This window comes from Pectinophora gossypiella, chromosome 2 (genome assembly GCF_024362695.1).
Source record: "Pectinophora gossypiella chromosome 2, ilPecGoss1.1, whole genome shotgun sequence".
Taxonomy (NCBI): domain Eukaryota; kingdom Metazoa; phylum Arthropoda; class Insecta; order Lepidoptera; family Gelechiidae; genus Pectinophora; species Pectinophora gossypiella.
In genome coordinates, this window is record NC_065405.1 from 2,924,139 (window position 1) to 2,942,360 (window position 18,222).

The window sequence follows — 18,222 nt, forward strand, 5'->3', positions numbered from 1 at the left end:
CATGCTAATCGACAAGGACAATACAAGCCAATAAAAAGCAGGAAAATTGACATAAGGGGCGTGCTTTTACTATAATTTTAATTCTAGATCGTGACTGATTACAGATCATAGAATAAGTACATACAGTATACAAAAAAGAAAAAAAGAAAAAGGTCTGAATCGAGTTACCATGCCCAAAGGCCTAATAATCGCTGACGAAGCACCGACGTCAAATATCGAAACATCATATTCTGCTATAGATTCATAATTGATTAGATTTTATTTGTATTTAATCTTTTTGCAACTTTCAGGTAATAAACATCTATGTATTTTTAATTATATTACTTTCAATATATTTATTTCAATAATTAATTACTTACTTTCAATATATATTTGTTTTTTAAAAACCCAAATTCAGACCGTCGTAGATAAGTAACTCTCGGATGGGAAATGAACCCAAATGCAGCTCTTGTCAAGCCGGGACGAGCGTGTTAACCATTATTACACCGCCGGGTCCTTCTCCTGTCCATGCGAAATTCTTTCCATCAATGTATCGTCATTAAGCCGACGCCGGCACCATCTATCTTGAATATTGGGTTCTTTTTTCTTAGTTTACAACAGGGTCATAACGTAATCCCGAAATTACAGAGTCCACATAAGTACGTAACCTGAAGATTTGACAGGTCCGGTTTTTGACAGAAGCGACTGCCTGTCTGACCTCCCAACTCGGAAATCTAGCCCAATATAATTTCTCGGGAATTTCAGTTTCCTCATTATTGACATGAATTCGAAAACGATTTCGAAAATTATTGGTTTAGGCCCGTGCTGGAATAGAACCAGTGACCTCCCAGTGAGAGTACAGCGGTCTTCCAACTAGGCCACCACGAGTACTACAGTACCGTATCAAATAGTTTTTACACATAATTTGCCGCAAATGGTATTAACTACTTGACGCAAACAAATGGGGAGCGCTGAGGGCTGTCACCTGGGTGTCCAGCGTGCCCAGTTGGGAGCGAATCTCGGCTCGGGGCGTCATCAGGGTTAAGAAGTACCAATACCAATTTAATATTGAAGCTTAAAGCTCTGAGAGCAACCCTGTCACCCTGGTACCAAAGCATCGGTACGCTTTCATTGCACTCTGACGTCAATAAATATGCATTGAATGCGCCGGCGCAGACTGAGCTGAGACAAAGGGTGTCTCTATCTTGACGTCATTCGCTCCATAATAACATCATGTCCACTAATAAGTTTCATAACCCATTTTTATCGAGTTATCTCAGTAGATAGGTCTTGTATGTATGTAGATCAGATACGCAATGTAAAAACCACCTAAAATTGCAGTTTTTTAACAAGACAATAAATACAAAACAAAAAGTACATTTAAATACAAAATGTAAGCAAATTCGCGTCTTTCTTGGAAACTAACAGAAACAGCGACTGTTAGTAGTAGATAGCATATCACGCGATCTGTGCCTGCGCGTCGCTATGTCTGCCGGCTGCGCGTGCGATGCAACGCGCATGCGCGAGAGATAACACACGATTTATTTTGATTGTGGAACGGACAGAATAGAAGAGCAAACAGCCTAAAAAGCAATATTGCTATTTGACATTTATTGACATTGCGCACCGATTTATTATAAAAGCGACTGCCTGTCTGACCGTCCATTCCGCGAAAGAAATCCAGCCCATTACAGGTTAGGTTAATTTACAGGTCACATACCTCCGAAACGGATACTGGCGAACGGAGTCTTACTGACTGTCATCACTAAGTTAAGAGCCACGCTCTTGTCGGTGTAGCATTCTCTATGCTACATTTTCAAGGAAAAATAGGGCAGTGGTTTCCCTCTTGCCTTCCTGCACACCCCGGACACTTCATACAAACAACCTCGTTTTACATAGACACTACACATTGACATTACCGTACGCGCGCATCTGTGTGTGTGACGTCTGACGCCATACGATTCAAGTCTAAACTATGTTCGAGGGGGGGTGAGGTAAACCTAGCTCAGACGCTGGTGGGGAGCGGAGAGTTGCCGTTCTATCATCATCATCAATTTAAGAGCCACGCTCTTGTCGGTGCAGCATTTTCCATGCTACTTTTTAGGGAAAAATAGGGCAGTGGTTTCCCTCTTGCCTTCCGCCCGGCAGTACTCTGACGAGAGTGGGATAGCTCCCAGACTGGTCTACTCATAGTATTTTATTCTTCTTACTGACTGTAATCCTTTAATTCACCTATCAGGCTGATCTAAAAGGAAGAGTCAGTATTAATGGAATCAGATCATATATTCTGTGCTTATTCGGCGTACGAAACATGCTCCGTATGGTAATAGCAAGTTAAACTACTTGTCAATCCAACTGGCGTGAACCAAGACTCCTGATAATCATACTAATGCCAATTGCTGATGTTTCCGGCAGAGCTGCTGGTTCAACGTGTGTCAATTATCAAGGATTATGTTCGGTATCTGGATTGTGGTAAACAAATAAATTAACCTCTGCACACCAAACTTGAAACGATGGACTTTCCAGGCTAAGTTCCTCAAAACCATGGCGCTGTAAACATTTTCTTTCATTTAATATCCTAATTTCATGGATAACAGACATATCCATCTTTTATCTTTATGTTTATTTTTTTAAAGAACGTCTAAGGCCCTGTGCCGAGGTTTTTCTTGCAGCTTCTTTTCCCCGGCTATACAGGTTGTGAGAAGCTGCAGTAGTTTTAGGCGGATGAGACGTTCGTTATGTAAAAATTGACGATTCAAAGTGTAACTATGTTACCTACTGAATAAAAATATTTTTGAATTTGAATTTGAATATCTTTGTGTTTATGACCCCTCTTATTACACCCAGGTACAATTACATCTTCCACCGATTATTATTCTGGTCAAAATAAAAAGAAGCAATATAGGTAGCAACATATTTCTATACATAATGTGATCCAAATATCAAGCAACAAGTATTTTTATATATGCTTCTGCCATTATATTGTATTTATGAATAATTATGTACCAGAGTAATGAGAAAATAGGTAATTATCACGTTAAATATACATATATAAATTCTTTTCCCCGGCTATACAGATTATGAGAAGCTGCAATAGTTTTAAGCGCATGAGATGTTCGTTATTTAAAATAAAAAATAAAGATTGAAAATGTAATTATGAAGAGTACGGCTGCAATTAAGACTTCTTATATAACCCTAACTTAACAGGTGTATACAGTTTATTAGCGTCAACAAGAATAGTAGTTTAACAGCCATAGTATATTATGTCAGCAATAACTAACTTAGAGCAAGACATCCAATATGCAAAGCAGGGAACACGACGCCTGTTACAACTACTAATAATGCATAAGAGGCTGTTAGTCCCGTAAATTTGACTGTTATGAGCCGGGTGATCTGAGTCGCAGGCGCAGATAATATCGCGCAAATTGTAGACGTTTGATCGTATCGCTTCAACGAACCCGTGGTTGCAATACCAAATCGAACGAATGGCATTCTTGATAACGATATTATTTAGATATATAACTACCAACTTAGACAAAACCTAAGCGCGAAAATCCTAGGTCTAATGGAGCAGAATATGAATTGACAAAGAACTTTTTTAACATGAACTCGTTCATAAAGGGAACTTTATGTATTAGCAATGAGTTAATTACCTACTAACGGCCTCTGTGGTCCAGTGGTTGAGCGCTGTGCTCACAATCCGGAGGTCCCGGGTTCGAGTCCCGGTGGGGACATATCACAAAAATCACTTTGTGATCCCTAGTTTGGTTAAGACATTACAGGCTGATCACCTGATTGTCCAAAAGTAAGATGATCCGTGCTTCGGAAGGCACGCTAAGCCGTTGGTCCCGGTTATTACTTACTGATGTAAGTACGTAGTCGTTACATGAGTCATGTCAGGGGCCTATGGCGGCTTAATAATAACAAATCTAAAACAACCGTCTAAAAATTTTACATTAGCCAATACAGCCCGACAGAATTATGTTGACAGCACACGTCAAACGGTTTGCATACCAGCGAGATACCTTTTTAATTCGCCCGAGTTATTCATTAATTTAGAGCTGTCAATCATCCGTCCCTTTCCTTTTCGGCGGATAAGAAAATTACTGGTATAACTTAAAGTAAAATTAGGAGGTGTCTGCAGGAATCGGGGCCAATATCACCGTAAGACCGACCCGATAGTCACTGTCTGTGTGCCTGTCTGTCTGTGTCTGTGGTGTCCGGAAGTTTTAAATGTTTCTTTCTTTCTTTCTTTTTAATAGTACAAGAACATTTTCCTAGTCTATTAAGCATATCTGACACAGTGGTAGTTCAAACTTCCAAGAAACATTAAATCCCTAGTAAACACTGGATACTAGTGTTTATAAATCGTCATGAATGAACCTCCTTGCCATGCCACGTAGGTCGATTTATGCAGGGCAGACGCGGCCGCAGCATAATGTGCACGCTTCCAGCACGTTAATACCCTATATTTATAGACCAACAATACTCAAAGTTCACACGGCTGAACGGCAGAAAAACCCGTGCTGTTAAAGAGTTCCTTGCGCAGCGTTGTCAGACGTCCCGATTTTGGCGGGACGTCCCGATTTTTAAATCAAAATTTAATGTCCCGCGCGGGACACGCTCAGTCCCGCTTTTCGGAAATAACCGTGCGTGCAACGTACTGAGAAAGCGCGGGCGGATGGCACAGACAAGTGTGGTCAAAATTTCCAAATTTTGATTTTGATTTCCGTTTTTTTTTATTCAGAAGACGAATAAGACCCAACTATTTAACGATACAGTAAACCTGATTAAAAATATCATATTTTTATTAAAATACTAATCTCCTTATCCATCTATGGGGAAGGCCCGTGCCCCTGCAGTGGGGACGTTAATGGGCTGATGATGATGATGATTAAAATACATTTTCTATGGATATTTTTGCAATCTATTATCACGTAAACGTAATTTGAACTCAAATTAAAAGATAAATATTCAAAAATATATATATATATATACGTTTTTTTTAGTATGTCCCGCTTTCGACGAAAGAATCCCGCTTTTTTCACTCAAAAAGTTCCAAAATCCCGACTTGGCAAAAAAAATCTGGCAACGCTATCCTTGCGCCGCTTTTTCTTCTCAGCCAACGTGTAGAGCATGCTAGTTCCAAAGTAGTAGATTAACAGCCTCCTTGGTCTAGTGGTTAGAGCGTTAGGCTCACGATCCAGAGGTCCGGGTTCGATTCCCGATGGGGACATTGTCGAATTGACTTTGTGAGGCTGTCCTTTGTTTGATAAGGACATTACAGGCTGATCACCTGATTGTCCGAAAGTAAGATGACTCCGTGATTCGGAAGGCACGTTAAGCCGTTGGTCCCGGTTACTTCTTACTGATGTAAGTACGTAGTCGTTACATGAGTCATGTCAGGGGCCTTTGGCGGCTCAATAATAACCCTGACACCAGGGTTGATGGGGTTAGTAATCACCTCACAACCCACATGATAGAAGAAGACTCATTGGTGAAACTCCGGTATTGAGGTTCGGGGTGGATTATTATTGTAGAAATGAACTAAAATTGTATCTTGGAGGAGCTCTGTTAGCCCAGTTGGAACAGCGCTTTACTGTCTCTGTGAGGACGCAGGTTCGATTCCAGCTCAAGCCTAAACCAACAATTTTAGAATTCATATAAGTACTTATAGAATCATAAATAATTCTCTTGCTCAACGTTGAAGAACATGGTAAGGAACTCACATTCCCGGCAAATGCGCTTCGGAGGTATGTGACCTAACCTGTATTGAAATGGTTTTCCCTTCGCGGGTTGGAATTTATCACACAGGCAGTCGCTTTTGTAAAAGACCGGAACTGTCAAATATTCCGGTTAGGGATGCGGATCCTGCGAACACGGGATACCGCAAAGGAGATGATGAAGTAAACAAGTCTCGATGTTCAATTGATGATCGTTCCAAATAAACGATCATTTTTCAGTTTCTTTTTTAGTGTTAATTGTACATAATTTATTTTATTTTGAGTTTTGTTTATTTGTTTTTGTTTTATTTAATTTTATTTTTGTTTTGTTTCTATATTTTGTTCTGTAAGCAACTGTTTTGTTTATGGATGAATAAAGTTTTAATTTTTCACATCGTCTACTACACGTTTCGCAAATTATGCCCGAAATAATTCTCCATAAAAATTCTCCTGGTCAGATCTTGAGTCACCGAAACGAAAAGACAGTTTTGCCCCGAAATGATAATAACAGGAACGGTTCCTCTGATAGATTGGTTACGTGTTGCGCATGCGCCAGTCCTTTACTAGGATGTCCAGTTGCCGTAACGGTTGGGAACAAGCCGAATCATGTAAAATGACGGTCAAAGCGGCGCGGGCGCTGCGGCGCCGTGCCTCGCATCCCAATGAGTCCAGACAGACTAGACTATATAACGCGGCATTTGGTTGTGAGGGACATACACTCCGTGGCTTCACTCACAACAGCACCCTTGTTTTCCATAGGGAACTGTGTTCAAAAATATATAAGTACAATGAAAGTTATCGCGTTTGTGTTCTTAAGTTGTGCGCTGTTAGAGGCTTACGCGTATCCATACTACCCGTATTATGGAAACGTCGACTCACGTAAGTTCTTGTGTATTTTCCCCATGCTCACAAGAGTTGCTCTAAGCATTATGGTTTGTAAAATTATAAATGTGATGAGAAATCCAGTAATGTAAGCTGATAATAAATGATCACTGTTCTACCTCTATATTATAGTGTTGAAAAAAAAGTAATTATCTAAATCCATCGCCTCATTTGTTTCCAAAAGAAACTGTACGATGACGTCTTTATTTACTCTTTTTGACGTGACTTATTGTAGATTTGCTACTTGGCTGGACAAAAGTAAATGACGTCGAATTCCAAAAGCATCAAGATCTCTAATAAGAAAATAACCCCGATGTACTAACTACCGATAGTATTCAGTTATTGCAATGGCCTAATATGTTTTAATTTGTCAACAGTATCGTACGGTGCATCGGACAACAGCCGTGGCGGCATGGTGCTGAGCCGGTACTACAACCCGTACTACAACCCACGCGTGGGCGGCGGGATGGCGGCCTTCATGTTCAAGCCGCCAGAGGACGCCCAGCCCAGCCAGTACTACCTCCCCGACAGGCGCCGCCAGACACAGGAGCCCAACTTCGTCCTCCCACAAGAAAACGAAGTCTACTACCCTCAAAACCAGATACCAGAGAAACCCGCCACGGAACCGACGGAAATCGCCGACCCCACGGAGAAGACCGAAGTCTTCTCCACCACAGTGAAAGCTGTAGTGCCAGAATTGACTGAACCTGAAGTCGAGGAAGTAGAAGAACAGAAGCCAAGAAAGGTATCAAAGAAGAAGCAAGCGAAACGGCCTGTTGATGACGAGGAAGACGAGGAGCAGCCTAAGATGCCAACTGGGGCGTTCTTCCCGATGTTCTTCGGGTGGGGCAGGAACGGGGGAGGCGCCCCCGGTGGAGCCACCGCCATCGCCAACGCCTACAGCACCGGCCGAGGAGGAGTCGCCACCAGCCACGCCACCGCTTACGGAATGCCCACACCCGATATCAAGGACTACAAAACATATCAACAACAAAAACAAAGACAATAAAAAGTAAATAAACCTGTAAAAGAAAAACTTTTCGACCAGTTTAATTAACGGAAAAAAACAGTCATGATTTAACAATACAGATCGTCTAAACATAAACTGCTCAAAAAGTTTTAATGTATGTTAGGTGTAAATTTTGTACTATTGTGTAGTAATAAAATAAATAAAGCCTAAACTGTTTTTAGTTTCTATAAAAAATATAATGTTAGATCGTGCATGAGATCGCAAAAAACTAAATATCAATCCATGCGGATAATACCTATACCCATCTATCTTTGGTCAAGCAATTAGTAAAAAATACTGTGCTAATAATAATATAAAAAGTGATGTTTGTTTATAGGAAGTAATCTCTGGAGCTATTGAATCGATGAAATTTATTTCACCAGTATGATGATGATGGTGAAAATTATTTCACCAGTAGAAAGCTACATTAGGTTAGGTATTCCAGAGTGCGATATCTATATATTAACCTGTGTAGGCGCGCGCACTTGCGCACTACAATATTCTGCGCAAACGACTTTTTTCCGATATAATAACCGAAGTCCACGATTATGTTTTGTGGGACCATCCAGGCTACGTTCTGCAAAAACAATATTGATGACGCTCTACATCTCATTGCTCGGGTACATAATCATTCAAAAATATAATATAATATCATCATCATCATCAACCCATAAACGTCCCCACTGCTGGGGCACGGGCCTTCCCAATGGATGGATAGGGAGATCGGGCCTTAAACCATCACGCGGGCCCAGTGCGGATTGATGGTTATTAACGACTGCTAATGCAGCCGGGACCAACAGTTTAACGTGCCTTCCGAAGCACGGAAGAGCTCGAGATGAAAACTTTTTTTTTGTGGTCACCCATCCTATGACCGGCCTTTGCGAAAGTTGCTTAACTTCAACAATCGCAGACCGAGCGCGTTTACCGCAGCGCCACCGAGCTACTTAAAAAAAAATATAATATCAGAGGCATATAATATAACAATAATTGTTCCTTAATATTTGGATCAAATATGGTATAGAATTATGTTGCTACCTATATTGCTTCTCTTTATTTCGATCAGAATAATAATGGGTGGAAGATGTGTTGTGCTCGGGTAACAAGGGTCATCATTTAAACCCAAAAACAAAGAAAAAAGATGCATATTATGTTTCTTATCAATGAAATTAGAAAGTTAAAGTAGTAGAAGAAAAGTAGGCAACTCTGTATTTTATCTTTGGGAAACGTAGCCCGGAAAATCCCTCATTGAAGCGATATTAGTATTCTTCTTCTATCGTGTGGGTTGTGAGGTGGATTACCAACCTCATCAACCCTGGTGTCAGGGTTATTATTAAGCCGCCAAAGGCTCCTGACATGGCTCGTGTAACGACTACTTACTTACATCAGTAAGTAGTAACCGTGACCAACGTCTTAACGTGCCTTCCGAATCACGGATCATCTTACTTTTTGAATAATTAGGTGATCAGCCTGTAATGTCCTAACCAAACTAGGGATCCACTTTGTGATCCCACTTTTTTCATTACATTTTTGTGATATGTCCCCACCGGGATTCGAACTCGGGACCTCCGGATCGTGAGCCCAACGCTCAGCCACTCAACCACGGAGGTCGATATTAGTAAATAAGACACTTACAAGAGTGTAAGGTCATTCATTACAACAATACAAATCTTTTGACACCAAAATACCTACTTATTTCATGTACTTACCTAAGTACATTTAACTGACAAGGTAAAAACATGACAAAGAAAAAAATACTTAACCTCTAGTTGCTTATAACAAAAGCAGGTTATTATGACGACATACACTAAAAATCCCTAACTTCAAATGGGTTTTCACTTCCGAAATATTTTTATTTACTTGCTACCTAATTACGAGGTCACTGGCTGGAACTAACATATTCGGAAACCACAATACAGACTGTTTTTAAGAAAAAAATAATGGCTGTGTTCGAGAAATAAAGGTGAAACATTTAAAAATCGAATAAGTATGTAAGTAGGTACCTAGAATTCGGAATCTCCTGCGTTATCGGAATTGAGTTGAAGATAAATTATGACATTCGATTATTAAATAAAAACAGACCTACTTAAAACTAACGAAAAACATTTTCTTTTTTCTATTTAACTTATTTATGAATTTTAATCAAGAAAAAGGTAATAATAAGTACGACATTTTATCACATCTCCTATGACGTCACAGTGTGCTTTTTCATACAAATTCCATAGTAATTTCGTATTATTGCATTCCTTACTCGGTACTAGTGATGGGCAGGGAAAGAAAAAATTGGGTGGGAAAGAAAAAATATCGGGAAAATATGGGAAAATAAAATAAACACCCGAAAAATTCCCGAATCATGGGAAAATATTTTTTATTTAATTATTTTTAATCTTATTATTATTTGTATGTCGTTTCCATGTCTCGGGTCGGGTCTGTCATGGAGTCCCGGACTTTTGGAAGGCGTGCGTGGGGCCGAAGCCAACACGTAGAGGCCCCTTAAGACAATTTACTGTAAATGTGTTGTGACACCAACCGGCGATTATCCCTGTATGCACTATGGGAGTGCACCCAAAGACAATCCCTGGTTCGTGTAGGACTATTGCAGATTATGGGAACAAAAGGAACTGGGCTGTTGGGTTGGGGGTTAGTGAACCTATATACTGGGGCTATGGGGGACTATGGCGCCTGCTCGACCAATGTTAATAACAGAGATACATTGGGCAGGCGGTGACTCGTCACTCACTGGTTGGGCCACCTATCTAGCCGACGCCGACGCGACTGGACGGCAAGGCAGCAACATGGTTGTGAGCATCTCAGCGTGTCAAGAGGTGTACACCGCTTTCTGCGAGGCGGTTCACCCGCCTTACCAACTCGCGACTTATGCATCTTTCACTTCCACCCTGCGAGCGTATAGCTCTAACGCCCCACTCTGGCTGGCCAATGAAGGCAAGCCAGAGGTGAGAGTCCTGCGGCCCCCGCTAAGGTCCATTCCGGCCAGCCAGTACTGTCACCATCTTTGTTGTTCTTCTTTGGACTCTCTCTAGTAGTGCAATGTCCTTCCGATAGTAAAGTCTCCATATTTGAAACCCATGTTCTAACAGCGGTCTGACGTAAGTAAGTTTTGTAAAGCCTAAGAAACAATTCCGTATCTATATGATAAAAAGCTTTTCTATTTATGTATAAGAGGGAGTTATCCTTCTTAGTGATTCCAATAATGTGTTCGTCCCACTTTAGATTATGTGTTATCGTTATGCCAAGGTCCTTTTGTTTTTTAACACACTCGAGAGGTTTTGAGTCAATGGTGTAACTCAACGTGGGGTGGTTACTGCCAACATGCAACACAGTGCATTTGTCTACGTTTAATGTGATTAGCCAATCTCGGGTCCAAGCAATTACTCTATCAAGATCATCTTGGATTATATTATGGCTAATAAGTGGATTCCCCGTTATTTTCGTGTCATCTGCAAAGAGTGATATATCAGACATGATACCATGTTTAAGATCTGTAAGGTAGATACTGAATAAAATAGGTCCTAACACCGATCCCTGCGGCACACCGCTGAGGACTTTTCTGGGAACAGAGATAAAATAAAAAATTCTCCGATGCGCACAGAGAATGTGCGATTTGACAGGAAGTCTTCAATACACTTCACGACATTGCCTCTGATTCCAAAGGGCTCTAATTTAGCAATCAATGGTGTGACAGGAACTCGATCAAAGGCTTTTTCATAGTCCAAGTAAATAATATCTGTAGGTATTCGTGCCTCCCAATTTCTTGCACAAAACCATGTTGCTCCTCGATGATGACATTCTCTCGTGCGAAAAGCATCCTATATATCCTATAATATGTAGATATCTTTGCATGGAATTATTAAAATCGAAAATTCCATTCAAAATATATTACAAAGGAGATCATCTGCTTTCCATACTTTGGCCGGCCCAAATTTGAAAGTGCCGGTCAGAGAAAAAAAATGTGTCAAACCTTTCGAGTAGATTGTTCTGAACATTTTTTACTATGACACCAGACGTGTATGACCATTAGTTTGGCTTTAATTGGATTTTAAAAATCTCGACTTTTCATACATTTTGTAAAAAATAATATTATGTCCGTTGGGAAAAAGAGGTATACAGGCGTATTACAAAGGACCGTTAGAACATTTATTAGTATGGCGCCAAACTTCTATGACCATTATTTGGACTTTCAGTTTTGGTTAATATGTTAAAATGCCGGCCATCGAAAAAAATACGTCGAATCTGTCTAATAGTTGTTTCTCAATATTTTTTAATAACACCAAACATCTATGACCATTATTTTGACTTTTATTGGAATTTACGTTTTAGTTTAAATATGAAAAATGCCGACCAGCAAAAATATCATGTTGAGAGTATCGAGTAGATGTCTGTTAACATTTTTTTCTATAGCGCCAAACTTGTATGACCATTAGTTTGGCTTTTAGTGTATTTTAAAAATCTTGATTTCTTATTTATTTTGTATGAAAATAAAGTGCTTTGGGTAAAAAATGCGATACGGCGGATTACAAAGGACCTTTAGAACATTTAATATTCTGGCGCAAAACATTTTTGACCGTTATCTTGACTTTTTATTTGTCTCTCTTTCCGTTTTGGTTCAAATGGGAAAATGTCAGCCAGCAAAACAAAATAAGTCAAATCTTTTGGTAAACGACTTGAACGACGTATTTTTACTATATTACCAAATGTCGACTTTGGCTTTTATTGGACTTTTTAAAAAAACTTTTTTTTATACATTTTAACAATGACAACAAGCAGAGCTTTCCCAATGACTAGTTATTAGTCAGATAAATACTTTGTGTTTTTGTTTTGTGTGTTGTTAGGTGAACTTCTATATTAATACTATCTGATTTTAGATATGACGTTGGCTGTAGTTTTTGCATTCGACTCAACGTTACGGCCTAAGTTTAGGTTGAATTATGGTATTGATTCACCTTGACCGTAAATGATTACCACCCTCCAAAGATAAGCTTGCCATCTAGTGACGAAACTCGTATTTTGGCATGACGTCTGAAGTATCTGTTAGGGAAAACAGGAGTCGGGTAGTTGTACTTTGCAAGTATGCCTATCACAATGTCCTGGTGCTACTCGGCCGATAACATAGTAGGTACCTCTATCACCCCACTGTTTATTCCTTGTATACACTTTTCTTTTAAAAAAGTAGTTTCTTAAGCGTGTATCACCATCAGGTAAGGTAGTGGTCAAACGCAAACCTATTTTTCAAAAGACGACCACCATATTACGCCTTTAGCAAGATAGTTCCATTATCACTAGATAAAACTTTTTTTTGATTTTTGGAAAATCGAATTAAGTTCATAATATTGGTCATAGTCGTTTAATGCCATAGTAATAAACATTCTGACGATCCTTTAAATAACGCGCCTGTTATATTTTATTTTTATACAAAATGAATCAAAAATCAAGTTTTTTTTAAATCCAACAAAAGCCAAACAATTAATGGTCAAAATACATGTTTTTGTCATAGTGAATAATGTTTACAGGTATCTTCTCGATAGCTTTGACATGTGTTTTTTGCTGACCGGCACTTTTCACACAGAAACTATAACGTAAAGTCCAACAAAAGTCAAAATAATGGTCAATGACGTTTGGTGCCCTAATAATAAATGGTCAAATGGATAAGTTCTAACGGGATATACAAATATTGTTTCATGGCCGGCACTTCACATTTTCACCAAAAATGTATGAAAATTCAGTTTTTTTTATTAATTATTGACCCTACAGCTTTGGTGCCATAGTAATAAATGCTCAGACGGATAAGTTCTAAGTATAATATCATTATTGTTACTTGGCCGGCACTTTACATTTTCACCAAAAATGTATGAAAAATACTGTTTTTTAAAATCGAATAAAACCGAAGATATTGACCCTACAGCTTTGGTGCCATAGTAATAAATGCTCATATGGATAAGATCTAACGGAATATAGCAAAATTATTTTTTGGCCGGCACTTTAACTTCTGGGCCGAAATCCGATGATCTCCTTTAAGTTTTTTAAGAGTTCATACGACACTACGACAGAAGATAAATTGGGCATAAGTAGGCATACATTATATTTAAATGGTCTTTGTTGGAAATCCTTACTTTTAATACAAATATATGCGATAAAAAATATTTTCCCTTGAAATGGGAATTTTTCGGGTTTTTTCCCTCAGAATTGGGAAAATTCCCAAAACGCGGGAATTTTCCGGGTAAGAACCCAACACTACTCGGTACATAAATAAACATGAGTTGATAATGAGTTTAGATAATTGATATCACGTGGTTTCCAGGATTTTTGCCCGGTTAATGACAATAGGCTCGCCACCTATGTATATGTATATACTGTACACCTCTGCCTACCCCTTCGGGTAAACAGGCGTGATGAACATTTGTACACAACAGAGTATGGTTATCAGGTGTGTTATATATATCATCGCTGACGTATCTGAAATTTTTGGCGAATCTAAATTTATGCCTTTAGCCATTGTCAATAAGACAAATTATTTTAGCAAAAAATTGCAATAACCTATAAATAAACAATTCTCTAGGTACCTATGTACTCTATATACTTATCTTTAAAACCACAGAAATCGTTAGACCCGGATGTGGTATTAGCGCGATGCATTACCTGAGTCGTGACCAGCCGATATTGTTACCATTTTATGTAGAACACTCCCACAGTAAAACGTCAGTTATCCACGCGCACAGTAGAGTACGGGAAAAGTTCTCAATATAAAATAAACGCACACTGGCCCCGATTCCTGCAGGCACATCCTAATTTTACTTTAAGTTATAGCTGTCATTTTCTTATCCACCGAAAAGGAAAGTGACAGCAACATGCAGTTTCTTGTCATTCTCCTCAGCCATAACACCTTGCGAAATGACGTAAATTCAAAAATGTTATATTGACCTTCAACAAGTTTATCCATGATAATTACGTTGAATAAATGGTTCTGATTTCTGACGGATAATTGACAAATCTTAATTTTAGGGGGAATGAATAACCCGGGCGAATCAAAAAGGCATCTCGCTGGTATGCAAACCGTTTGACGTGACTGTCAACTTAATTCTGTTGGGTTATTAGCCAATGTAATTTTTTTATAGGGCTGTTTTAGATATGTGCTTAAAATTGACGTGTGTTCCATAAATTTTATGCTTGTCGATTACTCGTCCCATTCCTTTTCGGCGGATAGGAAAATGACAGATATAACTTAAAATAAAATTAGATGGTGTTTACAAGAATTAGCACCACTATGTACAACTTCAGGCGAACATTGACCAAAAGTATATTCCTACGATGAAGGATGACATTGATAGGACGCTTAGAGATTTCCACCACGCAACTCCATTGTTCGTTGGTGGAAATCCAGGTCCTTCCCATCTTTAGATACTAGTTGCTTCAATTCCTCCTCACGTAGAGCAAAAGCGTTGCTGGTAGGTACAATCAAAGAGCAAAAGTTCACGTTCGGACGTTCAGTCACTGAGCCCAGCGAATTATTTGTAAACAGTGGTAAAATTATGAGCCATTAGTTGTCATAATTATAAAATTTATGTTTTTGTAGTGTTTTTGGTATATTACAGACACCTCCTTTTACACCGACTCTACACATTATCATTATCATTTAATTTCTGGCTGTATCTGAGTCTGTATGGACATTTTAAAATGTTTTATGTTCACTTGTGGTAGCTTTTCATTGGCATTTGTTTGTATTTATAAGTATTCATTTTGTAAAAAAGGCTGTAAGCTACCCAAATAAAATAAAATAAAATAAAATAAAATTATCGTACACGCGCATCTGTGTGTGTGACATCTGACGCCCATACGATTGAAGACTAAAATGGTGGGCAGAGTAGTCGCTCTATACGTTAGTATTATTTATTCTTTATTCTATGGCAACGAGATGACGTCATCAAAAAATTCAAATTAAAAAACTAAATTCGATTTTACCTAATTTGTAATAATGACGCACATAAAACTGTCAATTCTCACAGCGCGTACGATGCTGAATAATTTTGTTTCATAGAGCAACACGGGCCCCCGATTTAGTCGGATATAGGCATAGGATCCCTCAACGTGCAGTGGAGCAGCGTGGTGGAGTATGCTCCATACCCTCTCCGGTTGAGGGGAGGCCTGTGCCCAGCGGCGGGACATATATAGGCTGTTTATGTAAATAATTTTATTTTTATTATGATTAATTAAAATTTATGAATTTCAGCATTTTACTAGCCCATCTACTCAGAGAGAACTTTAAAACAGCACTGTCAATTATGTTTCCATGGGATATTTAAACTAATCGATTCCACTACCAATGATCCATTGTGGTTGTATTGCGTCGTTTATTTATGAGTTTCAACTAGTCGTAACAGTTTACATACTAATGATCTTACAAGAATCCTACTGGAGTAAATTTCCGGTCGTGTGATGAAGATAATTACTTTGAGAATAGTATTGGAGTCATCTTTTACGAGATTTTATGATTGTAACACATGCGACCTTTGAGTAGGGTTGAGTATGTGTGCTAGCGGGAGCTATATAGGTGTAAGTGACATCGTAACGAAAACTCAAAGGGATGATTCAGACCATGATTCTGAGTTAATATCAAGTGAAATTTTCCGTCGCAAAATTCATGATTCTTTTTTTGATTTTTATTTCTATACTTTTGCGATGGAAAATTCCACTTGATATTAACTCACAATAATGAGCTGAATCACCCCCCTCAGTATTCGTTACGGTGTCACTTACACCCTGTACAAGTATTACAGGTAGCCATACAAGTACGTATGGGTGCTAGTTGCACCGTAACAAATAATTAAAGGAATGCTTCAGACCATGATTCTGAATTGATACCATGAGGAATTTTCGTCGGAAAATTTTATTGTTTTTTTAAATTATTTTCAGTTCCATACTTTTGCGATGGAAAACTCTAAATCATGATCTGAATCATCCCCGTCATTGTTCACTGTATAGCGACTGATATAGCACCCTGTACATTCTATAATGATTGTGACTTGTGATTGTTGTGGTATTTATGTACCTACTCAAAGCGAACTCTATAGGTAAGTACTTATGTTTTGTTTATCAATTTCAGTTACAAACAACCTTTAGTTGAAGTTTATTATTAGAAGATGTATATTAATATTAACAACATAGGTATTGGCTATAAAAAAAAATGGACACGTGATGTATTCACGCAAGGTTTTCTCAAAAGAAAAAAAACATGTCAACAGCGGTTATAGGTATTACCTTCTTATTTAGTTATTGACACGTGGTTGCACAGTTGGTAGAACGCTTGCCTCTCACTTTGAGGTCGCAAGTTCAAATCCAGCACAGGCCAAAACCAATGATTGTCGAATTTGTTTTTGAATTCATGTTTGGATCATAAATGATTATCACGTGCTCAGCGGTGAAGGAAAACATCGTGAGGAAACCCACATCCTCGAGAAATGCATTTTCGGAGGAATGTGATCTAACTTGTATTGGGCTAGTTTCCCTTCGCGGGTTGGAAGGTCAGACAGGCAGTCGCCTGTCAAATTGTCAGGTTAGGTAAGCGGATCCTGTGAAAAACGGGATAATGCTAGGGAGATGATGATTAAGTAACATATACATCATAAGTATAATATAGTCTCCGCATACCTTTTTTCACAGGGTCCGTTTACTTAATCTGAAGATTTGACAGGTCGAGTTTTTTACAGAAGCGTCTGCCTGTCTGACATTCCACACGCGAAGACAAAAACCAGCCCAATGCAGGTTTATGTTACATACCCCCGAAAAGCATTTCTCGGGTATGTGGGTTTCCTCACGCTTTCCTACAGCGCTGATCAGCCTAAATCCGCCCGAATTAAAGTTGGCCATTTTACGACTTTCCTTAGAGAACTGTCAAAATGGGAAATTCATATTTGAATTGAAATATGAAAATCCATAAGTGCCCATTTTACGATTTGCAATTCAATTCATAATAGGAACATATTATGATTCATCAAAAGTGGCCTTATTAGTCCCCAAGTAATCGTTTATGCTCCAAACTTGAATTCGACAAACAGTAAGGAAATCATTGGTTAGGGCCTGTACTTCCCAGCACAACCTGCGAACCTGCGAACTCACATTGAGAGTCAAACATTCATCTGAGTTACCACGGCTCATTTGCATTGTATACGCGATATGCTTTTCGGCTTTCCGCATACGAAGATTACAAACATGGATTCATACGTTGGTCGAGAAATCAAATCACAAACTAGATAGGTATCAATAGGACCTTTACATGATGGGCCATCTCACTAGCCAACTAAGCTGGGCCAGCACTGGGCCATCGTGTCGAGCGGTCACTACAGCTGTTGGGCTAAAATGGACGTAAATTGACCAGAAATAGGTACATATGTATAACTCAAATCATACATAGGTAGTCTTCTTTTGTTCTAAATATTTCCATCTTCTTTTGACGTGTTTTATATATACAGTAGACTAAATTCTCTCCTATATTCTACCTTCGAAAATAGAAAGAAATTACTAATCTATAAATGAACTAGGCACTGATAAAATTTAACGATGCATACTAGTACAACAGACGCTAGAACACTGCTTACAACTAGTTTTCAAATTGTAAATACC

The 18,222-nt window shown here is 38.8% G+C and overlaps 1 protein-coding gene across 1 annotated transcript; it reads left to right on the forward strand.

Moving 5' to 3' along the window:
• The first annotated feature begins 6,430 nt into the window (after nt 1-6,430).
• Nucleotides 6,431-7,770, forward strand: LOC126372484 (uncharacterized). Its single transcript, XM_050018282.1, has 2 exons — nt 6,431-6,581; nt 6,962-7,770. The coding sequence occupies exons 1-2, from the start codon at nt 6,491-6,493 to the stop codon at nt 7,591-7,593; spliced, it is 723 nt and encodes a 240-aa protein (XP_049874239.1). The 5' UTR covers nt 6,431-6,490; the 3' UTR covers nt 7,594-7,770.
• Nucleotides 7,771-18,222: the final 10,452 nt, after the last annotated feature.